The sequence below is a fragment of the Gossypium arboreum genome, chromosome 13, assembly GCF_025698485.1.
Source record: "Gossypium arboreum isolate Shixiya-1 chromosome 13, ASM2569848v2, whole genome shotgun sequence".
Classification (NCBI taxonomy): Eukaryota; Viridiplantae; Streptophyta; class Magnoliopsida; order Malvales; family Malvaceae; genus Gossypium; species Gossypium arboreum.
The window spans coordinates 127,949,070-127,971,524 of NC_069082.1; the positions used below are offsets into that span (position 1 = coordinate 127,949,070).

The window sequence follows — 22,455 nt, forward strand, 5'->3', positions numbered from 1 at the left end:
TAATAAGGTTAAAGTGTTCCGTAAGTCCTGTATTCTTCACAAATTTAAAATTGTGTCCCTTTATTTTTAAATTTTGAAATTTAAGTCCAATTATTAACATTGTTAAAACTTTTTTTTTGTTAATAAAACTGAAAAGGAGAGGCTAAATTCTTAAAAATATAAGTACAGGGACTAAATTCCAAATTTAAGAAGAGTAGAAGGACTAACAAAAAATTTTAACCAAATAATATTTAATTATGCATTTAAAAACTAGCTAAATAAATGTATAAAACAACACTGAGATCCTTCAACTTAGTCCTTAGGCTTAAGGCTATCCTGTACTACTAAGGGCATACAGCAAATCACTAATTACAACTACTAATTAAATTAAAATACCAAAAGCTAATAATAGTTTAGATGAAAACCATGAAGAATTTCTCCATGGTCATGCCAGATGAAACCAGTTTTGAATGAAAGAAAGAAAATCAAACGATTTTCAGTTAACCAGCATGTGATCGAATCCTGCACCGGCCTGAAGAGTTGGCACTCGATTCACTCCAACATTGTGAAGCAACTGCTGCAGCCATCTCCTAGTGGTTTGATCCTCCTAGAAGCATGAAAAAAGTGGATGAGAAAAAGAAAGTGACTGATATAACGTGGATTTCTCTGTCGAGATTGGATAAATTTCTTTTCCAGGTACAGAAATCATGTACAGACATCAGTTCATCGTAATAATGGCCAGCAACCAGAAGTCACTGATGAGAACAACTCATTCAGACTCAATCAAGCCTTTTTATCTAAATCAACCAGTCAGTGGATATGATTCTGGTCTCCGTTCTGGTTGATTACGGGCTAAATATGATGATAAATGAATTTGCATATGGAATACACTAAATACGAAGTAACATGCAGTACTTACACGAAGACAACTGCTAAAGGTGACATCTCGTAGCATATCCGGAAGGCAACTTCTTAATGCATCACAAGCCCTGTATTATGATGGAAAAGCCGAATAATGTCAAATTTTATGCAAAAGAACGCGAGCTCAGAGCCAAAAAATGACAAGTGAGCTCATGATGATCAATCACAAACCTTGGGTTATCTGACAAACGAAGATAACATCGAATAATATGTTTCAGTAGTCGCGAAGAGGGCTGCTCAGCAAGTGCTGCAACCATATTACCCAGAACTCGACCAACTGCAAAAAACCGCTCTGCAGTGGTGCAAATATAGTCCAAGCCAACATCATCTAGTAGAATCTTCTGAACTATAAAAGTAGCAACCTGCCATCAAACAATCATTTGTCACATAAAAAAAAAAACGATATTATACATAATGCGATGAATTCTGGATACAGCTTATAACAAATTAATATGATAGAATTAACTTAACAGTTGAGGTACAACAGCTATCATGTTCACACTAAGTTCAGATATTTCATTGTTCTCCAAAAGTGGATGCCTCCTATGCAGCCTTGTGCCATAAAATAATACTATAGCTCAAGTAAAACATGATGCTACAATAATCTCTATACAAAATGGGCGGGGATAAGAATGGACGTTCAGCAAATCAGTGATCACATCACCGCATTTATTGGTTGGCACATGACTCGACTCAACAGAATGAGAACATGCCCTTTTATACTAGTCATACTCGACAACATTCTGCATCCAATAGCAAAAGCCAAGCTGATCCAAATGGCCACCCAAATTCCAGACCAACCGGTTCTACAAAGCTAAAAAGCCTAAACCTAAATACAAATACAATACCAAGTTCACGAATCAATAGACATTAGCTGATGATATTCTTGGCATTGTTATGGAAGTGAGTGTTCAAGTCTGCCAAAAAATTTAAAATATGCATGTATTTGCAGGCCTGGGCAGCCATGGGCACCTCCAAACACACATGTTGGTAATCACGCGATTCTTCCTAATTTTGCTACTAGATTAAAAAACATATTTCAGATGGAATATGTAGGGAAACAGAAAAAGAAGATAATTTAGGACAACCGGTAAAGCAAAGTTATAAAATCAATAAACTCAACTGTTTTCGACAGTTCACTGCCCATCTCCATTGTGCGCAGACATAATGGGATTATCTCAGTGGACAGGAGGAAGCTGATAACTTCAGTATCATCAACCTGCAAAAGAAAGAAAGCTCATTTTATAAGTATTGTTAGAATCATTACGCAGACAACAATGAATAACAACAGAGAGATCATTGCTAGTTAGGTTCGAAATTGGCTGCTATAGTATCTTTTCTCCACACTATGTGTTGCAAGAAGCAAACATTTTATATTGAACAAAACCCAACATACAGAGCATCTATTGCATGGTCTCAGATTTAAGGGACTAAAAAAAAGAGAGGGCGAAAAAAAACATACATCAATTTTTACATTTTCCGAGTGGAACAAAACTACTAACTAGTAACTAACAAGAAAATAAAGAAGGTACAACACAACCCTCTACCCTAAAGAGATGTAAAACAGCACATAGCAAGGGACGAACTCCCTAGTTCATTAAATTAGATCCTAAAAATCATGCAATGGATAGATCCTACCGGCCAGCTGATTATGATTACAGAGTTCAAGTGAAACATATTAGGGAACAAATTGCAAAGAGAATTTTAGGAGAGCCATGGAAGCTTGTTCTTTACACAAATTACTGCTAGTCCTTTTGGCCATGCATTTCCAAAGTCTGCCATTAAAGTTTATAATCAACTGTAGTAGATCATGCATTGCAAAGTCTCTCTTTCTATTTATAGCAGTGCATTAACTATATCTTTGTCCTTCTCTATGTTTTATCATATATTTTACACAAGGCCACTTCAAATTTCCCCATGATCATAGTCATAGAATACTGCTTTGCTTTTTAAACCTCTTGGATTATGCATTTCCTTCAGCTTAGCATGTTGTAGTCAAATATATAATGGCATCATAATTCATGAAAATCACATTGCTGCCAACTCAATCAACTTAAATGAAAAAGAATGAATTACCTTCACCAAGGCACCAATGACACCTAAGCTAGTAAGCCTCAAATACTCAAACGGCCTTGACTTACTGGTCGTATTAAGGAAAGGATACAGATACAAGGGTATATGAGCTACAAATGGAAAAATAATTAGTGAGAGACGTCAAATAGAATACGTACAACTATACACAGTTGATCAAAAGACTATCTGTCATTTGTTAAATAAATACAGGAAGCAAGAAAGAAACATCATTACTGCATTAGCATTGCAAATTTTCCAGAGATATTATTCAAGAAGGTAAGAGAAAGGGCTCAAGCAAGCAAAATGACCAAGCAACCGAATGATAATGTGGAAACACCCAAGACCATGTAACCCTCTACAAAAAACTATGCACATAGCCAAGGCGCATGGAGTCGTGCACAGGAAAGGACCTTTAGTTCAAAGTTACATAGAAAAGACAAATACACAAATTTCCAACACTGATTCAAGCTTTCTGCCATTACAACCTCAGAAAAAGGAACAAGAAATCAATTTACTTCCACTGTCAATATTTTCTCTTCTAAAAAGCTCAAAGACTAAGAAAATCCATTAAATTTAAGTTCACGATTTTACCCCTACATAAAAGACTATAAGTCACTTTTGTATCACAATTCTAAAAGTTATTAAGAGAAGTTAAAATTTTGGCAATATTTAGTCTTTGACTTTTGATTATATACAATTACTCAGGAACACTCAAAAAGTAGAAATGAAGGCAATTGTTATAAGATTAAGTAAATATCAGTCTATTCATATTTACCAATCAGAGCTACCATATAAACTTTCCAGTAGTCTTCTCACGAGTGCATTTATTGAATAAAATTTTAGAAAATAACAACTATAGGGATGCATTTAACTTAACGCAATATTATTTGGAAAGAAAAATTACATTAAAAGTAGTATTGTATTCTATAAGCTGTAGGTGAAATTACAACATCCATATGCGTGGTTACAGATTCTCCATATGGAAAATGATTTATTACATTTCATAAATATGTCCATTTAAACCCAGTGAAGTTTAAAAACTCTATTGCTGGTGTATAGGATAATTTTTCTGAAGAAAAGAAATGTTATGATGGAAAAAATATCCCGCAATCTCAAACAGTATTCTCTCTCCCTACCCAAGGCATATTCAACTTCTATGATTTTTAGCAACAAGAAATCTCAACAGAGTGCCTTGGTACTTAGAGGCAATTCCGTTTTGACAGTATCACTAGCCTATTTAAAGTATTATCCATAATTGATCACAAAATGGTCTGATATTCAATGCAACTTCAAGCATAGAAAAAAAAAAAGCAATGCAAAGTAAAATCAGTAAATATTCAGGACATGTTTTAAGCATCATATAAGAACATACCATTCAGGAATAACATCCTTGTGTCTGGATGAGAAGCTACACACTGTAAGAAAGATGACAAATCATCACACATTAGCAGAAATAAACAAAAAATTGGACTAGCCGGTTGGATTGGTTAATCAAGAACCGAAGGCTTATTGGTCCAATAAGTATAAATAAACAGGGTTTCAAGTGAACCAGTTAGAAAACAGGATTGAACCGGGTTTTAGGCTTTCCATTAGTCTTTTTATTATGTGGCGGGCGTTTGTATCTTTACCTTTTAGTTCTATATTGAACACCCAACCAAATGCTTTTCTGGAATCTCCTATGTTTAATGCTTGTTCAATATTAAAATCATTTATTTAATCTTTAAACCTCCTTTATTGAAAAGGCCAGTTTAACCAATTGAACTAGGAACTGGCAGCCCTATCGGTTCAACCTTTGATTTGGTTTTTTATTTGCTGACTAGCAATGCCTTCTAATTGACCAATACAACAATAAACAAAAACTTATCTTTTCCCCCTTCAACAAGAGAAAAAAATGAAAACAAACTCAAGACAACGTTAGGTTTATGATTAATGAGTTAACATTAGACAAGTGAAATTCAATCTGAGAAGCAGAGGAAAAGGGCAAAAAGATATCACCTGAAGCAGAGCAAGAGCATTACAAACTCGATTTGATTGAGCTGGAGTCAGATTTGGAGGTGAGAGAACAGGATAAATTGAAACTATCTCCTGCAAGTTAAATGACTTAGCATCAGGGAACTGAGACAGAACAAATCCCTAACCATGACAATATTTTGATCTCCAATCGGCAGCTCAATTAATTAAAGAATATGTAAGAAGCATCTAGCATGTCTGAAGTGGTCATTAGACTCAAAATGATAAGAATCCACTCTTTTTGACAAAACATTCAATGATTAAAAACTTTTGCAAGTGCAAGATAAAAGTGTAAAACAAACTAAAAAGATCAATTTGAATCAGATATACCATTGACTTTAAGCAAAAAATTGAAATTATTTTTTTCCGATAAATCATTTCTCACCTATGTTACCTGGACTCGGGACACGGGTGTCGGACACAGGTGTCCAATAAATCAGACTCCCACCTTTCCCCGTAAACTGTGCATGGCATTTCTTGATATATATTATTCTCTCTCCTAAAAAGACAAACTATGTGTGTAAACTTAAAATATAGGGTATAGCATTTATTATACCCTTTTTTTTTCATTTATTTGAAACGGTTTTTTTCCTCTTCTATCATCGTCATCATTCTACCATGTCTATCTCTTCTCTCTCATCTTTGCAAATCAAAGTTATTTTTTTCTTTTTCTTTTTTTCTCTCTTATCAGTTCTCACCCACCGCCATGTCCACTTTTCACCAGATCTGATCCGAATCCCACGTCGGATCATGTCAACACAGGTATGGCACCCCAAACTGCCAAATCTGGCTAAGGAAGTTTCTCACTAGCCAAAATGTAATAATCCTTTCTACTATATCTCCAATTAATAAAACCACTTTTTCTACCTGTTCCTATCCTCCTCCTTTTTGTTTAGGTCCTAAAAGGAGAAAATATTTTTTCAAATTAAGTTAAAATGAAATAATATGCAAAGTAATACGGGCATCAGAATGAAATTGCACTCAATAAAAATTTCACATGCTACAAACAACTGAAAATGGAGTTCTTAGTTTTATGCTTAAGAGAATGAAGAAAGTAAAATCTCTTAAAACAAGCAAAGGCCTCCCAAACAATATCAATAGATGTGGTAAAATGAAATGCATGTTTAACCAAGACGCACATGAAAGTTACCTAGCAAACAACACTGACATAACATCTTTCGTATTCTAGATTTGAAATGTATATATATATTTAACATGAACTTCAAATAATATCTAGCTGCCCATCTTCATTTTCATTAATGTTCATGTCCAACCTTACAGTGCTAGCTTACACAACCCAAAACATGAAAAATATCAACTTGCTAATAGATGTGTACCGCAATTAAAGCATCAAGAACTCAATCGGAGAAAGGTTATCAAATGAACTTACCAAGTTCTCTACCAAGCCTCCAGGCATTTGACAGTGAATAAGAAAATTACAAAAATGGAAAGAAAGGAAATGGGATAGGGAGAAGAGAGGGGAGTAAATTTGAACTACCAAGTACCAGCTATAAATAGCATACCTGTAAAAGTGCAGCAATAGTACCAAAAGAATTCCACAACAATGGAGCCAAATCTTGAAATAATTCTCTCTTCTAAAAATAAAAACAAAAACAAGTTTATTAGGCATACCTGAATGAGTGCAGCTATAGTACCAAAAGAATTCCACACGAAAGGAGCCAAATCTTGAAATAATTCCTTGTTCTAAAAAATAAAAAGGTAGACGCTAGTTTATAGTAGTAACAGACAAATGCTGAACAGCTAAATTACATAACCACATATAGAGAAAGAACATTAGAGATTAAGTTGCAGAGCTGTGCACAAAGAAAGAATTATTCTGAGCTATTTACCTTACTTTTTGACCTTTATAAATAACAATGAACCCTTATATTTTATTTTCAAAGATGATGAATCCACTTCAATCAACCACCCATATTTCCATATCACCACATCACTTACTGTAGTGAATAGTTGACTAGTTGACTAATTTGCTACTCACAGGAAAGGACAAGTATTTCAACCTCAATATTCAAAATCATTATGAAGATAATGCACGCAAATGTGCTTAATGAAATGCTAAATGCTTTAAAATGAAACCAAAGCCATTGAATGAGAAAATTGATATTGCATCACATGTAAAGGGGAAAAGAGAAGAGCCAGTGCAGTTTTCAGTTTCCAACCCCATTTTAACCATAAGAAAAATTGACATGAGGGGGGTATTCTAAAAAAGAACCAAATGAAAAATACATATGATCTCCTTTAGGGCCATTATACCTTTAAGGAGCTTCAACATAAGAAATGACATGCAATGCAACCATAAAAAGGACACTAGAGACCAAGACTGAAAGGCTATAAATAACTCATATGAATAAATAATCATGTCAAAGATTTTATTTAAAACAAGAGTCAAAAAACTTGATACCATTCGAGATAACGAGTAGATTAGTGAGAAGATTCTAAAATTTCCAAGGCTCTAGAAGGAACATACGTAACGCATTCTTAATTCGACCCTCTTCTAATATTTGATACCATGCAAGATATCGTGTAGATTGGCGAGAAGATTCTAAAATTTCAAGGCTCTAGATCGATCGTAATTAACATACTCTTAATTCACTCAAAACTTCTAACTATAACCGCTCTCAGATGCGAGATATAGTGTTGATCACCGAGAAGATTCTTAAATTTCAAGGCTCTAGATCGATTATAATTAACATATTCTTAATTCAGTCCAAACTTCTAATAATAACCGCTTTCAGGTAGTCTTTTCCCCCAGGTGAATATCATAATCTAATTGTCCTTCTCCAGAACACAAAACTCTCTCATTATCACACAAGTATTAATTTCCAAAGAATTACAATGACTAATTTTCCAAAATCATATAAACGCTCATTATCCATATGCCATTACACGTTTTCATGAATTCTATTCTTTTTCAGGAAAATAACCATCTCTAAACCCATAAATTAACAAAAAAAAAGAAAGAAAAGACAACACGTTTACAGGAATTATTTCCTGGATTTCATCCTGCACTATCTATACCTATCCACATAAATATAAGGAGAAAAAAACACTTTCACATATAGTTCCTACGGATTCCTCATAAACTAAAAGTATAAAAAAATCAAAATCAAAATCAAATATCCACCAATTTACCTACTTTCTTTAAGTCAAAACCCTACTTCATGAAAGCCATACAAAAGATAATACGAACAATGAGCATCAATTTATCAACTTAAATACTTAAAAAAAAATAGAAAACTTGGTTGATTAAATTACCTTCGATAGTTCCAGAAGTGCGTTTTCTCGGAGATCAGGGTTGCTGAGATCGAGAACTAAATGCTCTGCCGTTGCCATTTTCCGATCCTTATTCGCCGGAGCTCCGGCAGCAGTTGGATTCGACGCGCTCGGTCCTCCAAAAGGCGAATTCATCGAGAGAGATTGTGGCAGATTTCCCGTTTGCATAAATTACAGAGAAAAAAAAAACGCTTTCTTTTTCACTTTCTGTAGAATTCTCCCGTTTCAATAGCAGAGAAAAATAAAGAGAATGAATTTCGTTTAAAATGAGTTTCGGAAAAAAAATTAAAAAAAGAGGATTTAGTGCCACGTGCCTTACATGCGCGTGGATATGTGAAATTAAATTTGCCCCCAGTGCACAGCCGAATCTTTACCTATATGGTAAGAAGTAACCGTCCATGAATTGAAATTTTAAAATAGTATTTTCATAAAAAAATTATATTTTTAGAACAAAAGGTTGAAAATTTTAAATTAATTAAAATATTTTTAATTTTTGATTTTTTACATATGTTTAATAAATTAAAATATTTTTATAAAAATATTGAAAATGTAAAGTACACGAGAACTATTTATCATTTAATAAAAATATTTTTATTTTATTTTACTTTATTTATTTCAAATTATATTGTTAAGAAAGATGTAAAATGTTTTAAAATTTGAGAATAAAATATAGAATATAATTTTTTATAATTTAAAATCTATATTTATCAAAAATTCAATTATATTCCATAATTAATATAACAGGTTTTGTAATTTATATTCAATATTTATTTTTCAATTTTTCAAATATAATCGAAATTTTAAATATATTAAAATTATTTTATTTAAATAGTTGAAATTAATAAAATGAATATAAAATAATTTTTTGTTTGATTATAAAATTGGAAAAGAAGGAATATATTTATAATAATGGATTTTAATTTAATATTTTCATAAAATAATTTTAAAAACAAAATGACATTTTACTTCTTCTTTTTTTAGTTTTCCTTCTAAATTGAAATTAGAGTAAATAACAATGGCATCTTCTAACGAAAAAGCAAAGATATTCGACCTTCCTTATTTTTCTAAGCTTAAGTAAAAAGAATTATTTAACCCACTCACGTATTGTTGTAACAATTTAAAAGACGCTATTCTACGTTACTTATATGCATGGTAAATATAACAACAAATTATTAATTGTTATAATTTTTTATTAATTAATTCGATTGATATTGATATATCGAGATAGATTAAGATTTTGAAAAATTACTATTCTAATAGTATATATTAAACTATTTATTTAAACATACTATATATCTAGTGACATTTTGGGCGAAATTGTGCATATATAATTTTTTTTTAATTTAGAGAAATAGGTCGATTTTAGAAAGAGTATGTAAAAGTTCGTCTAGTTGAACGTACTTTCTTGCCAACTGTGTAGAAAGTGTGCCTAGCTGGACGTGTTTTTCACACACTCTCTCCAAAATCAACCTAATTCTCTAAATCTTAAAAAAAAAAACGACCTATTTAGCCAATTAAAGAGAAATAACAGCATTTATGGCTAATTTAGCCGATACTTTAGTACAAAAAAAATCAACTTTAAATAGAATACAATGAAAATGTGTAAAGAACACAGATAAGAAGTTTCCAATTCGAAAAAGTAATAATATGTTGTGTATTATGATCCATATAAATTAAGACAAAAACAAGTTAAAATTTAACTGTAATTGATTAAAAATATTCACCAAACTGATATAATGTCTATAACTATCTATAATCACATATAATCTTTAAATAGGAAGAGTATAGACGCACTTAAGCATGCTTGAACCCACATTTTTCCATATCGATAATAATATCGATGTCAATCAAACTAAAACTATGTCAGCATATAATTGAATTTAGACATCTTATTTTCAAACTCATATTCCTTAAATAAATTATATATTTTAAAACATGTTTTAAAAATTGATATATTTTAAAATATGTTTTAAAACTAATATTTCTTAATAAAACTGTTTTAAACTAAATATTAAATTTTTAAAACATATGTTTAATTAAATATTATCTTAGCAGAAACTATTTTCTAAACAAATCAAGTGCAAAAAATGTTAAAATAAATATTATAAAATGAAATACATATTAATAACACAAATATTTTCTATTAACTTATTACCAAACAATTTAATTATAACGTAAAAAATTGGTATAAGTATTGTTATTAATATAGGAGGCGTGAATTTGAGCGCACTAAAACGCATTATCCTCCTATTCATAAGTTGAGGAGGGATAATGAATAATTCTAAATATTATGTCAAAAAATTATAACATAAAATATAACGTAAAAAAATTACAATTAATTATTCATAAAGATAATATGCACTTTTAAGTATATAAGTATCTAAATTTTCAATAAAAATACTAAAAATGGAATGTTTACAATTAACATCATTTAATTGAAATAAATCTAAATAGTAAATTTAGATTTTGAAAACTAACATTCATTAAATCTTTTAATTATATGAGGATTAGTTTAATGTATAATAAAAGTCTATTAATTGAAAATGAATAACATTTTAAAAGTAAAGAAAATAAAAAAAAAAAAAGTCACTCACATTAGGATTAATTGTTAATGGTTGATCGAGCTTGATAGATTCACCATCTAAAACAATAAGTTCTAGTCTTGGAGGGATAATATCAACCACTTGATGTCTATTTAAGGCATCCGTTATAGTTATTTCGTATTCTTTTTTTCTTTTCGTACAATTTTGCTTACTATGCCTATTGTCATAGCATTATAAACTGTATTGCTACTTTTGTTCCTGTCACAGTAAATTTGGCCCCTTCCGTTGTTTTCGCCTACGTATATGGGATATTTTAATAAATAAACATCCTTATTACTAGTAGGTTCTAGGGAAAGAATAGAAAGTATAAATATGAGAATTAAGTTTTTTTTTTTTGCTTAAATATAAAATTGATATTTAAATTTGTCAACTTTTCTCAGATTGACATTTAAATGTTTTTTTCTCATATTGTTACCCAAATTGTTTTTCTGTCAACAAAATTAGTATTTTGCTAATAACTTGGCAACACTACCTAATTGCATGGCACAATGTGGACCGCTATTTGTACCTTTGGTGTCCTCATTGGTCGAAAAGCTCATCGAAGGAGACCGGATGGTGGTCTAACAACAATGTAGAAATAGGACGACTAGAGTCGGAAAAAGAAAATAAAGTAAAAAATATAAATAAAAAAAAGAGGGAAAATGAAAAAAAAAAGATTTTTTTTTAAAAAAACTAACTCAATAATATTAAAATTTTATTAAAATGACCTAGGTATTAGATTATTTAGGAAAAATGACCTAATATCTACAGTTTGTTTGGGTGACAACACTCTCCAAGGCGACAACACCCAAAATCTCACTCAATCATCATTCAAATATTAAGTCAATGATTAGCTGTAAAAGAAATTAAATTTTTTGGTGCCGCCACTTTTCAAGGTGACACCTGTAGAGTATTTTCAAATTGTATTTTCATGGGCATTCCTAGAGTAATTTAATTTTTTAAAACTATTTTTTGGTGTCACCTCCTTTAATGGAGGCACCAAATGTCTAGAAAAAAAGAATGGATACAGGTTCATATGTGGCGACACGAATCTAAGTTTTTGTTTTTATTTTTTGGTTCTAAGGCACTAAATTTTTGTAAAAAAAAATGGTACCAACTCCGAATGTGGTGGCACCACAATTTTTTTTTTAATTTTTCGATGCCATCTCTTCACATGAAATCACCAAAATCTGTAAAAAAAAAATTCTCTCTGATCCCTATTTCAGAAATTAGAAATATGTAGAATATTTGGATATAATTTAAAGGTACAATATTAAATTTATTCCTCAATATTTACATTTTTATATCAAATTGGTAATTATTCCATTTTTAAAACTATTAACCTAAACTGTTTGTTTTAATAGAAATGCTTATTAAAACAACACTCAAAATATTTTTAGAATCGAGCACGGACACCTCTAAATTAAAAGTTTTGATTCGATTTTAAATTTAATTTCAACATAATATAATTATTAAATAATAAAAATTGCAATAAGTCCCCATACTTTTTAAAAAATTAGAATTTAGTCTCTATATTTTTATTTTTAAAGATTTAATCTTTTAATTTTTAGATTTAAAAATTCAAGTCTAACAGTTAACGCTATTAATTTTTTTGTTAAATTTAGGTTCATTACAATGTCATTTTTTTAGTGACATTACTACCAAGTGAGTTTTTTCTCTTCTTATTTTAAAATGTCACATTAACAAGTTTAACAACAACAAAAAATTAACAATTTTAACAGATAGACCTAAATTTAATCCTAAAATTTTAAGAAACGAAAGAAAGGATTAGTGCCACAATAGTTCAACGTTGTGGGAGGAAAAAGTCTAGACTATTCTACAGATTTCCAATTTATGCAGTAAGGACTAAGGAGAAATTATTTTTACTAATTTTAGTAACTCTATGTGAAATGGTGGCATCAAAAAATGCAAAAAAAAAAAATATCAGTGTCGTCACATCTGAAGTTGGTATCAATTTTTTTTTTTTACAGAAATTTGATGCCTCCATTGCAAGAGGTGACAAAAAAAAAAACCTAGACTGGTGCCGCCATTTATGAACTTATATAATCAAATATTTTTTCTAGACATTTGGTGTCTCCATTGAAGGAGGCAACACCAAAAAATAAAAAAATTAATTTCTTTACTCCAGAAGTACCCGTGAAAATACGATATTTGAAAATACTCATACGGCTGTCACCTTGAAAAGTGGCGACACAAAAAAAAAGTAATTTTTTTTATTTAGCTAATCATTGACTTAATAATTAGGTGATGATTGAGTGAGATTTTGGGACGGTGCTGCTCCCTTGAAGAGTGTTGTCACAAAAAAAAAACTATAAATTTTAGGTTATTTTCCTAAATAATCGAGAACTTGGGTCATTTTTATAATTTTTTTAATATTATTAGGTTAGTTTTCTAAAAAAGACGAAAAAGAAAAAGAGGTACAAATAACAATCCATATGGCGTTACACAATTGGCTAGCGTTGACAAGTCATTAAAAAATTAAAGATGTTAGAGAAAAGTATAGGTTTAGTCGACAGGAAAAGAGTTCAGGTATAAATTTGGGACAAAAAAACCTTAACTATTAATTTTAAAAAAGTGAACAAGTTCATATACCAATTTTATATTTAAGCCTTTTTTTCTTTAACAAGTTCCACTAGTACAAATGCAATTGCAAATACAAACACAAATATATACGTGACTAGTTTCTATGTAGAATCTAACTAATACAACGAATAAAGCAAAAAAACAGACATAGCTAAACTATCTCTTCGAGTATCACATTATCACTTTTTTAAAAAATTATAAAAAATATTAAAATATTTGACTAGAATGAATAAGGATAAATAAATGTGCAAGATTATTTGAATTTGGACAATCAGATGTCTAGATTTATTTTAAATTTGTTTTAATAATTTTATAGTTTCAAAAATAATAACCTCTTTTAATAAAATAATAATAATTTCAAAATAACTTATCAATGTTTAGAATTTTTGAATTTTAATGGGATGAATATGGACATGTATTTGTTCATGTTCATTCCAAATATAAATTTTTATAATTTTTATAATTCTTTTAATATTAAAATTAAGGATTATAAAATCCATGTGATTGTCTTATGGTCAAAAGTATTCATTATATTAAATATGGTCTAAATTGAGTCATGCTAATCGCGTTAATTATCCAGACTTTATCCTGTTATTATATTTCACCAAATCTAAAACAAATAAAGGTCTAAATTTAAATCAACATGAATATTCATTTACTATTTTTAAAAATTTATTCACCAATTAAGCCTATTATTTATTATGTGGACGCAATGCATGAGATCACACCTCCTCAAATGGCATCTTCATCTCCATAAATCTCAACAAAGTTGTCGTCCTCTCTGAACGCTTCTAGGTTTTAGCCCTTTACTGCAATTGAAATTCACAATCTTTTATCAAAGCAACCAAAAACACAATATCTGTTTTTTTTTTTTAAATTTTTTTTATCGTTTTTCCATGGCTGAACTTGATGATACTGGAGGTGATATTAGGTAAAGCTTTCAATACCTCACTGAAAAAAAAATTTAAACCCGTGTTTTATTTTCTTCTTTTTTATCAATTCTTTATTGAATATTGAACGATTTATGCTGGATTCAATCTGGGTTTTGTTTGATTTTGCTATTCATGTGAGAGAAGTGAGGAAATTTTGTGGGTTGCATTTAGTTTTGAATTTATAATTTTATTTTGTTTAGATTAGCTTCAGTTAATTGTGACTCTTGTTTGAATAAGAAATGGAATTTTTGCTCTATTATTTGTAATTTAGATCAACTTGTACTTCAATTGAGTAAATGGGTAGTTTTCAGTAGAGTTTATGCATATTGAAATGTTCTTAAATTTGTTAGGAGAGGAAACGAAATTGAGTTTTGAATGTTACAATTTGGACCTTTGAGGGTTAGGGTTTAGTACTACTGTTTGAAATGTTATTATTTAGTTTCTTTGCTGTTCGAATTTAGGGTTTTTTGGGTATGATTTGATGGTTGCCAGTTTATCGGATCGAACAGTTGGGACATTGAAGTTAGTGAGTTAAAGTGTGACAATATGGGTGAGGAAGATGTTAGCGATGAAGAGATCGGAGCGGATGAATTGGAGAGACGAATGTGGAAAGATTCTGTTAGACTCAGAAGGATTAAGGAGAGGGAAAGGGTTGCAGCTCAACAGGCTGCGGAACTGAATCAAACCTCGGAACTGGCTCGGAGGAAGAAGATTTCCCGAGCGCAAGATGGGATTCTTAAGAACATGTTGATGTTAATGGAAGTTTATAATGCGCGTGGATTTGTGTACGGTATTGTTCCTGAAAAAGGTAAGGCTGTGAGTGGTGCTTCGGATAATTTAAGAGCTTGGTGGAAAGAAAAGGTGAACTTCGACAAGAATGGACCGGCAGCTATAGTCAAGTACGAGGCGGAGTGTTTAGCTATGAGTGTGTCTGACAGGAATAGAAACGGAAACCCATGTAGCAGTCTCCAAGACCTACAAGATGCTACTATCGGATCTCTTTTATCAACTTTGATGCAACATTGTGATCCACCGCAGAGAAAGTATCCACTAGAAAAGAGAATCCCTCCGCCTTGGTGGCCTACCGGGAATGAAGATTGGTGGGTAAAACTAGGGCTACAACGGGGTGATAGTCCTCCGTATAAGAAGCCACATGATCTCAAGAAGATGTGGAAAGTCGGAGTGTTAACAGCCGTGATCAAGCACATGTCACCCGATATCGCAAAAATTCGGAGACATGTACTTCAGTCGAAATGTTTACAAGGTAAGCTGACAGCAAAGGAGAGTGCAATTTGGTTAGGGGTGTTGGGCCGAGAGGAAGCTCTAATTCGAACATCCAGCATAACCGAAATATCCCGAGGTGGTCATGCTGACAGCAACGATGTTGTCGGTAACCAAATAGGCTCGGTTTCTTCCAAAAATAATGGGAGAAATCAACTAACAGATGCAGAGCCTGTGGCTCTAATCGGGAATGATGATGCCCCTCTGGTCCAAGAGGATGTTCCGGTGGAAAAACAATCTAGGAGAAAGAGACCTCGTTTAAGATCAAGTTGTGGCGGTCGATAACCTAGACCATCTCACTATGAATAATAGGTTACAAGCACACACCCTTTTCTCTTATCAATATGAATAACAATTTGGTGCATCATTTAGGTTTGTATCATTTATAAATGATTAAATAATTTACCGATTTAGGATTTAGGGTTTAGGTTGAACGGGAGGTCATTTCGTTAATGCTAGTCTTTGCAAGAACTTATGATATTTAATGTGTCAATTTATTGTCTATTAAGCAACATTTCTACAATTACAAATTTTAGATATGAATTATAAAACGAATATGAATTATATCAAAATGTCTAAGATAATTATATTTAATTGAACTTTTTTTTAAAATAATGAATAAAAATGTATAATTCTATAAATACAAATACAATAATCAAATGAAAATAAGTTGTATACCGGTATGAGAACCACAACCAAATACAAAATGGAGTCATGACTAGACAAATAGGGATCCAAATTTAAAGTCTTGTCTTGACATTGGTTCAATCACCAATAACCCACTTGTGCTTTGAGCTCGTATTTAGATCAATTTTGGGTTCGGGTCAGTCTTGAACAAATTTAAACTCGAAATTTTTAAGGTTTTAATCATTACGGATGGGATGAGCAGATTTCTATGTTAGAGCTTATCTTATCAACTCTGACAAATAATGAGTAGCATTTTTAATTTGTCAAAAATAAAACAGTAAATTAGACCAAATGTCGCTAAAACTATTGATACACTTATGTTTTGATTACTTAACTTCAAAAAATTACAAAATGGTCACGAAATTATTTGAAAGTTTTTATTGAGCTATTCAAAATTTGTTATTCAAGTCATTGAGTTGTTAAGTTTTAAAAAATAAAATCCGGCTGACAAGCTCTAAGTGACGATTTGATGACCGGTATGGTAGATCAACGAATAGAAGAACATACATTAGATTTAAGTCGATATGATAGTTAATGTCAGAGATCAGAGAAGAAAACTGTTTGAATTTTGGTTCGTTAATTTATGATGTTCAAAGCTGTTTCATAAGAAAAATTGAATTGTAAAGGAGAAAATAAATAAGAGTTTTCAATTTGTACAGACAGTGTAAACAAAAAAGGTCATACAACAACGGTTGTAACAAACTAATATTTTAAATGTAAATTTTTAAATAATTTAATGAACATCTTTTAACCTTTTAGAGTTGAATGATCAAACATGTAGTTTAACCGAATAAAATATTCTGCTTTTAATAAAAAATATTTAAATAATAATAATAATAAAGAGATTCTGTCAAATGCGGGTGGGATGCGCAATTCGGGTTTTAATGACCCGATTAAAAAACCCAAAATTAAAAGTGAAACTAAAAAAATAACCTCTGCAGGATATAGGGTTAGGGTTTTGCAGTTTGCACACTTCCAGAGTTTTTTCAAGTACGTACAACGGAAGGAAGAGATGTGGAGATCAATGTCGGCAAGATCCAGGCTGTTGATGGTAGCACGGGAATTTGGTGTTACCCAAATGAACCAGGTTCTATGTCGTAAACCTTTACATTCCTTCCCCAAAGCATCGCTCTCTCCAATCCTTCATCGTTTTTTCTCCCATTCATCCGCGAATCCAAGCGATGATTCTTCCCCTGGTTTCACAGAAAATGGGGATCCCCAGTTGGATTTCATCGCTGGGATCGAGACTAGCAACACCCAAGTTCCCTCTTTAGAGGGTCTTGCCGTTGATGAGACCGGAATGGACAATTTCGTAACTGGAGATTCAAAAATTGACATGGAAGAAGAAACCCAAGCTTATGAGATTGATGGTAACAAGTTAGAAAACGTGTTGTCTTTATTGCAAAGTAGAGTTGATGGGTCTTTAGAATCTAATCTTAATGCTATGGATTTGGATTTACATGAAGATTTCGTTGTTAAAGTTGTTGAAACTCCGTATATTTTGGGTGAAAATTTGATTAGGTTTTTGAAATGGGTAATGGAGAAACCTGGGTTTGATGTGACTGCTACTGTTGTTGATTCACTTGTTAAGATTATTTGTAGTGATGCTAGGATGAAGAATGCTTATGGTTTGTGGGATTTGGTTAAGAAAATTGGGGAGAAAAGGGAGGGAGTTTTGAATGTGGGTGTTTTAAATGAGTTGATTGCTTTGTTTTCGAAGTTGGGTAAAGGGAAGGCAGCTATGGAGGTGTTTGATAAATTTGCGGATTTCGGGTGTGTACCGAATGAAGATAGTTTTTATTTCACTATTGAAGCTCTATGTCGACGGTCTTTTTATGATTGGGGTTGGTCTGTGTGTGAAAAGATGCTCAGTGAAGAGAGCTTGCCGGATGGTGAACGGGTTGGGAAGATTATATCTTGGTTTTGTAAAGGTGGTAAGGCTAAGGAGGCTCACACGGTTTATTTGTCGGCCAAGGGGAAAAACAAGGTTCTTCCTCGTTCTTCTGTTAATATCTTAATCGGTTCACTCTGTAAGAAGGATGAAACGGTGAAGTTAGCTTTGGAGATGTTAGATGGATTCTCCGGAGATGAAAGGAAATATGCAATCAAGCCGTTCTCGGCTGTTGTTCGTGGTCTGTGTCGGACGAAAAATGTTGATGAAGCCAAAAACGTGATTCTTAAAATGATTGAACAAGGGCCGCCTCCTGGAAATGCGGTTTTCAATTCAGTTGTCAATGGATATTCAAAGGCAGGAGATATGGAAAAAGCAAAGGAGGTGATGAAACTGATGGAGACTAGGGGGTTGAAACCTGATGTTTACACATACACCGTCATAATGAGTGGTTATGCAAATGGTGGCCAAATGGATCAAGCTTGTGAAATATTGTCAGAAGCCAAGAAAAAACATACTAAGCTGAGTCCAGCAACTTATCACACTCTAATTCGTGGATACTGCAAAATCGAAGAGTTTGACAAGGCTTTGAACCTATTGGCCGAGATGAAAGATTTCGGTGTCCAACCTAATGTCGATGAATACAATAAATTGATCCAGTCTCTTTGCTTAAAGGTCTTAGATTGGCAAACAGCTGAGAAACTATTCGATGAAATGAAAGAAAATGGCTTGTATCTTAACGGAATCACCCGAAGTCTTATAATGGCAGTTAAGGAGCTCGAATCAGAAGGAACAGACATCATGGAAGCAACCACTAAAGCTTAAAACTCTTTACTGATTTTAGGGAAATGGATGTAGCATGCCCTACCTTATTGACAATAGATGAAAAGGTGAGGCATATTTACTTGAACCAATTGAGACCATGTGTTTATTTTATTTGTAGGGATGCATTTTTGAGGGTTCTTTATACTTTAAAATTGGAACACAACTTTGCTTGTAGAATTGGTTTTTATTTCCTTTTGCAAGTGAGAATAAGCAAAGACAATGGTTTCAAGTCAATATGTGTCAATTTATATTAGAAATTCTGTTTGTCATTTATATTGTTTAACCCATTTGATGAACCCAATGTTTGGCCTATTGGCGAAGGGTGTTTACATACCCATGTTGTGGGATTGAATCGTGGTGTTTGTGTGACAGTGATTTGCTTCTATTGGCGGTACGTGAGTTGTAAAAAGGAACGGTTTGGTGGCTTTATTTCTTTATTTTAGACTATAGTTTAGGAGATTATATGGTATGGATTAGGGGATTTTATATAGTTTGTCACATTTGGTTTAAACATTGGAGGGATGATTCTATGGTTAAAAGTAATTTTTAGTCCTTAATTTTATGAACTTTGTAGATTTATGTTTAAACTTGTTGGGGTTTTTTTTTTTTTTCGGTGCTTCTATTTATGGTGTTTTTATGGCTATTATTTTGAGAGGAACAGGTCGAAGAATCATGGACATGAATTGTCTTTAGCTGTCTGGTTTAATAACACCCATTAACTCAATTTTCTCAGATAGTCGTTTGAACCATTTGCATTTGCAATTAATGTTTGTGGTTGACATATTAAATAATTTAAAACTACGTTCATAGAACTAATTCTCAAATCTAAATTCATTTTACTTCGATTTAATAAAAAAAATTAATCCAACCCAAGAAAATATTTACTTGTCATTAACCCAAACTCAAATTTAATTTACAAATAAAACAATCAAATTCAATTGTTTAAACTCAGATTTATTTGACCACAAGATGCCTAAAATGATTGTTGAACTTTGGGCTGCCAAAATCTTAGTGTCCCTTTATATCGATGTTTATTTTTAGTGTAATGCTAATAACTTCTTTTTTGTCTCATGTTACAATATTACTATACTATTTTATTTTACTATTATCGTTTAATTTCTTTTTTATCTTATACTACAATATTACTATATTATCTAATCTCACTATTACCGTTATTTTTATTATAAATAAATGTACCGCTAACTCAAAAGAATGCTTATTAATAACCCCACTCAAAAGAATGCGGTGCTTAATCCTTTAATTCATGATTACAACTAGTGCTAGTTGCTTATGCCGTAGCTAGAACACAGCAACCAACCATTTTGTTTGCACGTATCTGATAGCAAACCATCTAACAACAATATACTTGAGCTAGTCGATGAAATCGATTAAATCACGAATCAGTCAAAATTAAATTTTATTATTAATTAGATTATTTATTTAAATTTATCCGAAAAATAAAAGAGTTTAGATAAAATTATAAAAATATAAGTTTGTTTTCTAAACGGGACAAGGTTTTTGGTAAAATTTTTTAACCTCAAACTTGGCCCAAATAAACTATTTTACTATTATTTTGTTATTATATTACTATTATTTTATTATTATTGTTAATTTTAATATTGTTTAAAGACATTTACATGTTAAATTGCAATCATCATAATTTTATTTAAGTATAAAAACTATTTTTTATGTATTTCTAATTTGCTGAAAACATTTTTAATATATTTGATATATATATATATTTAAAATTTATTTATATATGAAAAATAATTTAAAAAGAGTAGATATAAACTATAGTCGATTTTAGCATTTTAATTTAATTTTTTAGGCGAAACCAAGTAAAAAGAAAACAAATCTAAAATATTGAATCAAACTAAAACACATAATAAATACCAATCTGAATTTATCTAATCAAATTAAAACAACAAACCAGTGGATTGTGAACTGCAAAAAATTCATCATTATATTGAACCAAACAGAAACATAATTGATTTTTAAAACAAAAGGATTAATTAAAAAGAAGAAAAAACCTGGGAATAAGAGTACTTCAGCATTGGACGAGACTATATGCTGTACTTCAATTGGGTGACTGGAAGCATCCAAATACTTTGAACATTCAAACAAACAACAAAAGAGAGATAGATCAGATAACAAAATGAAACGGATTTCAACGAAGATTAAATTCAATCCAAAGTACTACTAATTAGATCTTTCCAAACTTTCATTTCATCAATCACTGAACACAAACCACTAAACTGAGAGATCTACATCTAGAGAAAACCTAACAACACAGATCCTAAAAGCATAAATCATTCAAAGCAAATCACCATATACATTATTTAAGCTCTCTCTCCTCTAATCCTCCGAGCCAGTTGAATATCTTTAGGCATAATAGTAACCCTCTTGGCATGAATAGCACAGAGATTGGTATCCTCAAACAGGCCAACCAGATAAGCTTCCGCCGCTTCTTGTAAAGCCGCCACCGCACTACTTTGGAATCTCAGATCCGTCTTGAAATCTTGAGCGATTTCCCTCACTAGCCTTTGGAATGGAAGTTTACGGATCAAAAGCTCGGTACTCTTCTGGTACTTCCTGATTTCTCTCAACGCCACTGTTCCTGGCCTGAAACGGTGAGGCTTCTTCACTCCTCCGGTGGCTGGAGCTGATTTCCTCGCGGCTTTCGTCGCCAGTTGCTTACGTGGAGCTTTTCCACCGGTTGATTTCCTGGCTGTTTGCTTTGTACGAGCCATTGATTAACACTAGTGTGGTTGGAAAGTTCTAGAAGACAATGGAAGATTTTGTTTGGTTGCTGAGAAAATCGATGGGAAACTGATGAAGAGAGGAATGGATTTGAGAGCATATATAAAAGAAATTTTGAGAGAGAACGCGGGAATTTCGAAAAGTTTTCAAAGATTAAATCTGGACGGTTAGATTGTATTACATGATTCATCAACGGCTGTGGAGACTTTTAGAGTTTACGATCCGTGTGCTGTGTGAATGACCAATAGTTTTCCTTTTTTGAAATTGTCACGGATCTTGAACCCTCACACTGGTTGGTAATTACCTCTTCGTTGTGACACTAATTTGTAATTTACCCTTTCCTCCTCAAATGATCCAAAGTATACTTAATTTGTGAGTTATTTTTTAAAGGAACAAAATTTTAAAAATATACTTGACAATTTAATTCGATATATAAATTTCAATTTTGTATGGAAATAATTAAATTTTCATAAATTACTAATCTCATTACGAATATAGCATCGTTTTAAATTTTTTATTAGACTTGGATCCCGTCAAGTCTAAAAATCTATTTAAAAAGTAAAATAGTTTAGGTAAAAATAAGTACTTGAAAAATGAGTTTTTACAAAAATATAAA

General features: G+C 31.7%; 4 protein-coding genes across 8 annotated transcripts; 2 read left to right on the forward strand and 2 right to left on the reverse strand.

Moving 5' to 3' along the window:
* Window positions 1–213: 213 nt before the first annotated feature.
* On the reverse strand, window positions 214–8,557 carry LOC108452917 (uncharacterized). Of its 3 annotated transcripts, none has more exons than XM_017750716.2 (9): window positions 8,260–8,557; window positions 6,507–6,575; window positions 4,969–5,058; window positions 4,346–4,388; window positions 2,977–3,083; window positions 2,024–2,119; window positions 1,072–1,262; window positions 899–968; window positions 214–586 (listed from the first exon to the last, which is right to left on the reverse strand). In XM_017750716.2, the coding sequence occupies exons 1-9, from the start codon at window positions 8,443–8,445 to the stop codon at window positions 476–478; spliced, it is 963 nt and encodes a 320-aa protein (XP_017606205.1). In that variant the 5' UTR covers window positions 8,446–8,557; the 3' UTR covers window positions 214–475. The 3 variants fall into 3 exon arrangements, with proteins under 3 accessions (XP_017606205.1, XP_017606203.1, XP_017606204.1); XM_017750714.2 differs by having other exon boundaries at window positions 6,507–6,578; XM_017750715.2 differs by lacking the exon at window positions 6,507–6,575 and adding an exon at window positions 6,616–6,687.
* Window positions 8,558–14,158: 5,601 nt separating this feature from the next.
* On the forward strand, window positions 14,159–16,248 carry LOC108489911 (ETHYLENE INSENSITIVE 3-like 3 protein). Of its 3 annotated transcripts, none has more exons than XM_053024431.1 (2): window positions 14,159–14,394; window positions 14,888–16,248. In XM_053024431.1, the coding sequence occupies exon 2, from the start codon at window positions 14,942–14,944 to the stop codon at window positions 15,959–15,961; it is 1,020 nt and encodes a 339-aa protein (XP_052880391.1). In that variant the 5' UTR covers window positions 14,159–14,394; window positions 14,888–14,941; the 3' UTR covers window positions 15,962–16,248. The 3 variants fall into 3 exon arrangements, with proteins under 3 accessions (XP_052880391.1, XP_052880390.1, XP_017650138.1); XM_053024430.1 differs by having other exon boundaries at window positions 14,163–14,394; window positions 14,857–16,248; XM_017794649.2 differs by having other exon boundaries at window positions 14,166–14,394; window positions 14,905–16,248.
* Window positions 16,249–17,218: 970 nt separating this feature from the next.
* On the forward strand, window positions 17,219–19,336 carry LOC108453766 (pentatricopeptide repeat-containing protein At3g02650, mitochondrial). Its single transcript, XM_017752056.2, has one exon. The coding sequence runs from the start codon at window positions 17,229–17,231 to the stop codon at window positions 19,077–19,079; it is 1,851 nt and encodes a 616-aa protein (XP_017607545.2). The 5' UTR covers window positions 17,219–17,228; the 3' UTR covers window positions 19,080–19,336.
* Window positions 19,337–21,244: 1,908 nt separating this feature from the next.
* Window positions 21,245–21,919, reverse strand: LOC108451228 (histone H3.2). The gene has a single exon (XM_053024004.1). It carries the CDS (start codon window positions 21,827–21,829, stop codon window positions 21,419–21,421), a length of 411 nt encoding a protein of 136 aa, XP_052879964.1. The 5' UTR covers window positions 21,830–21,919; the 3' UTR covers window positions 21,245–21,418.
* Between the last annotated feature and the right edge of the window lie 536 nt (window positions 21,920–22,455).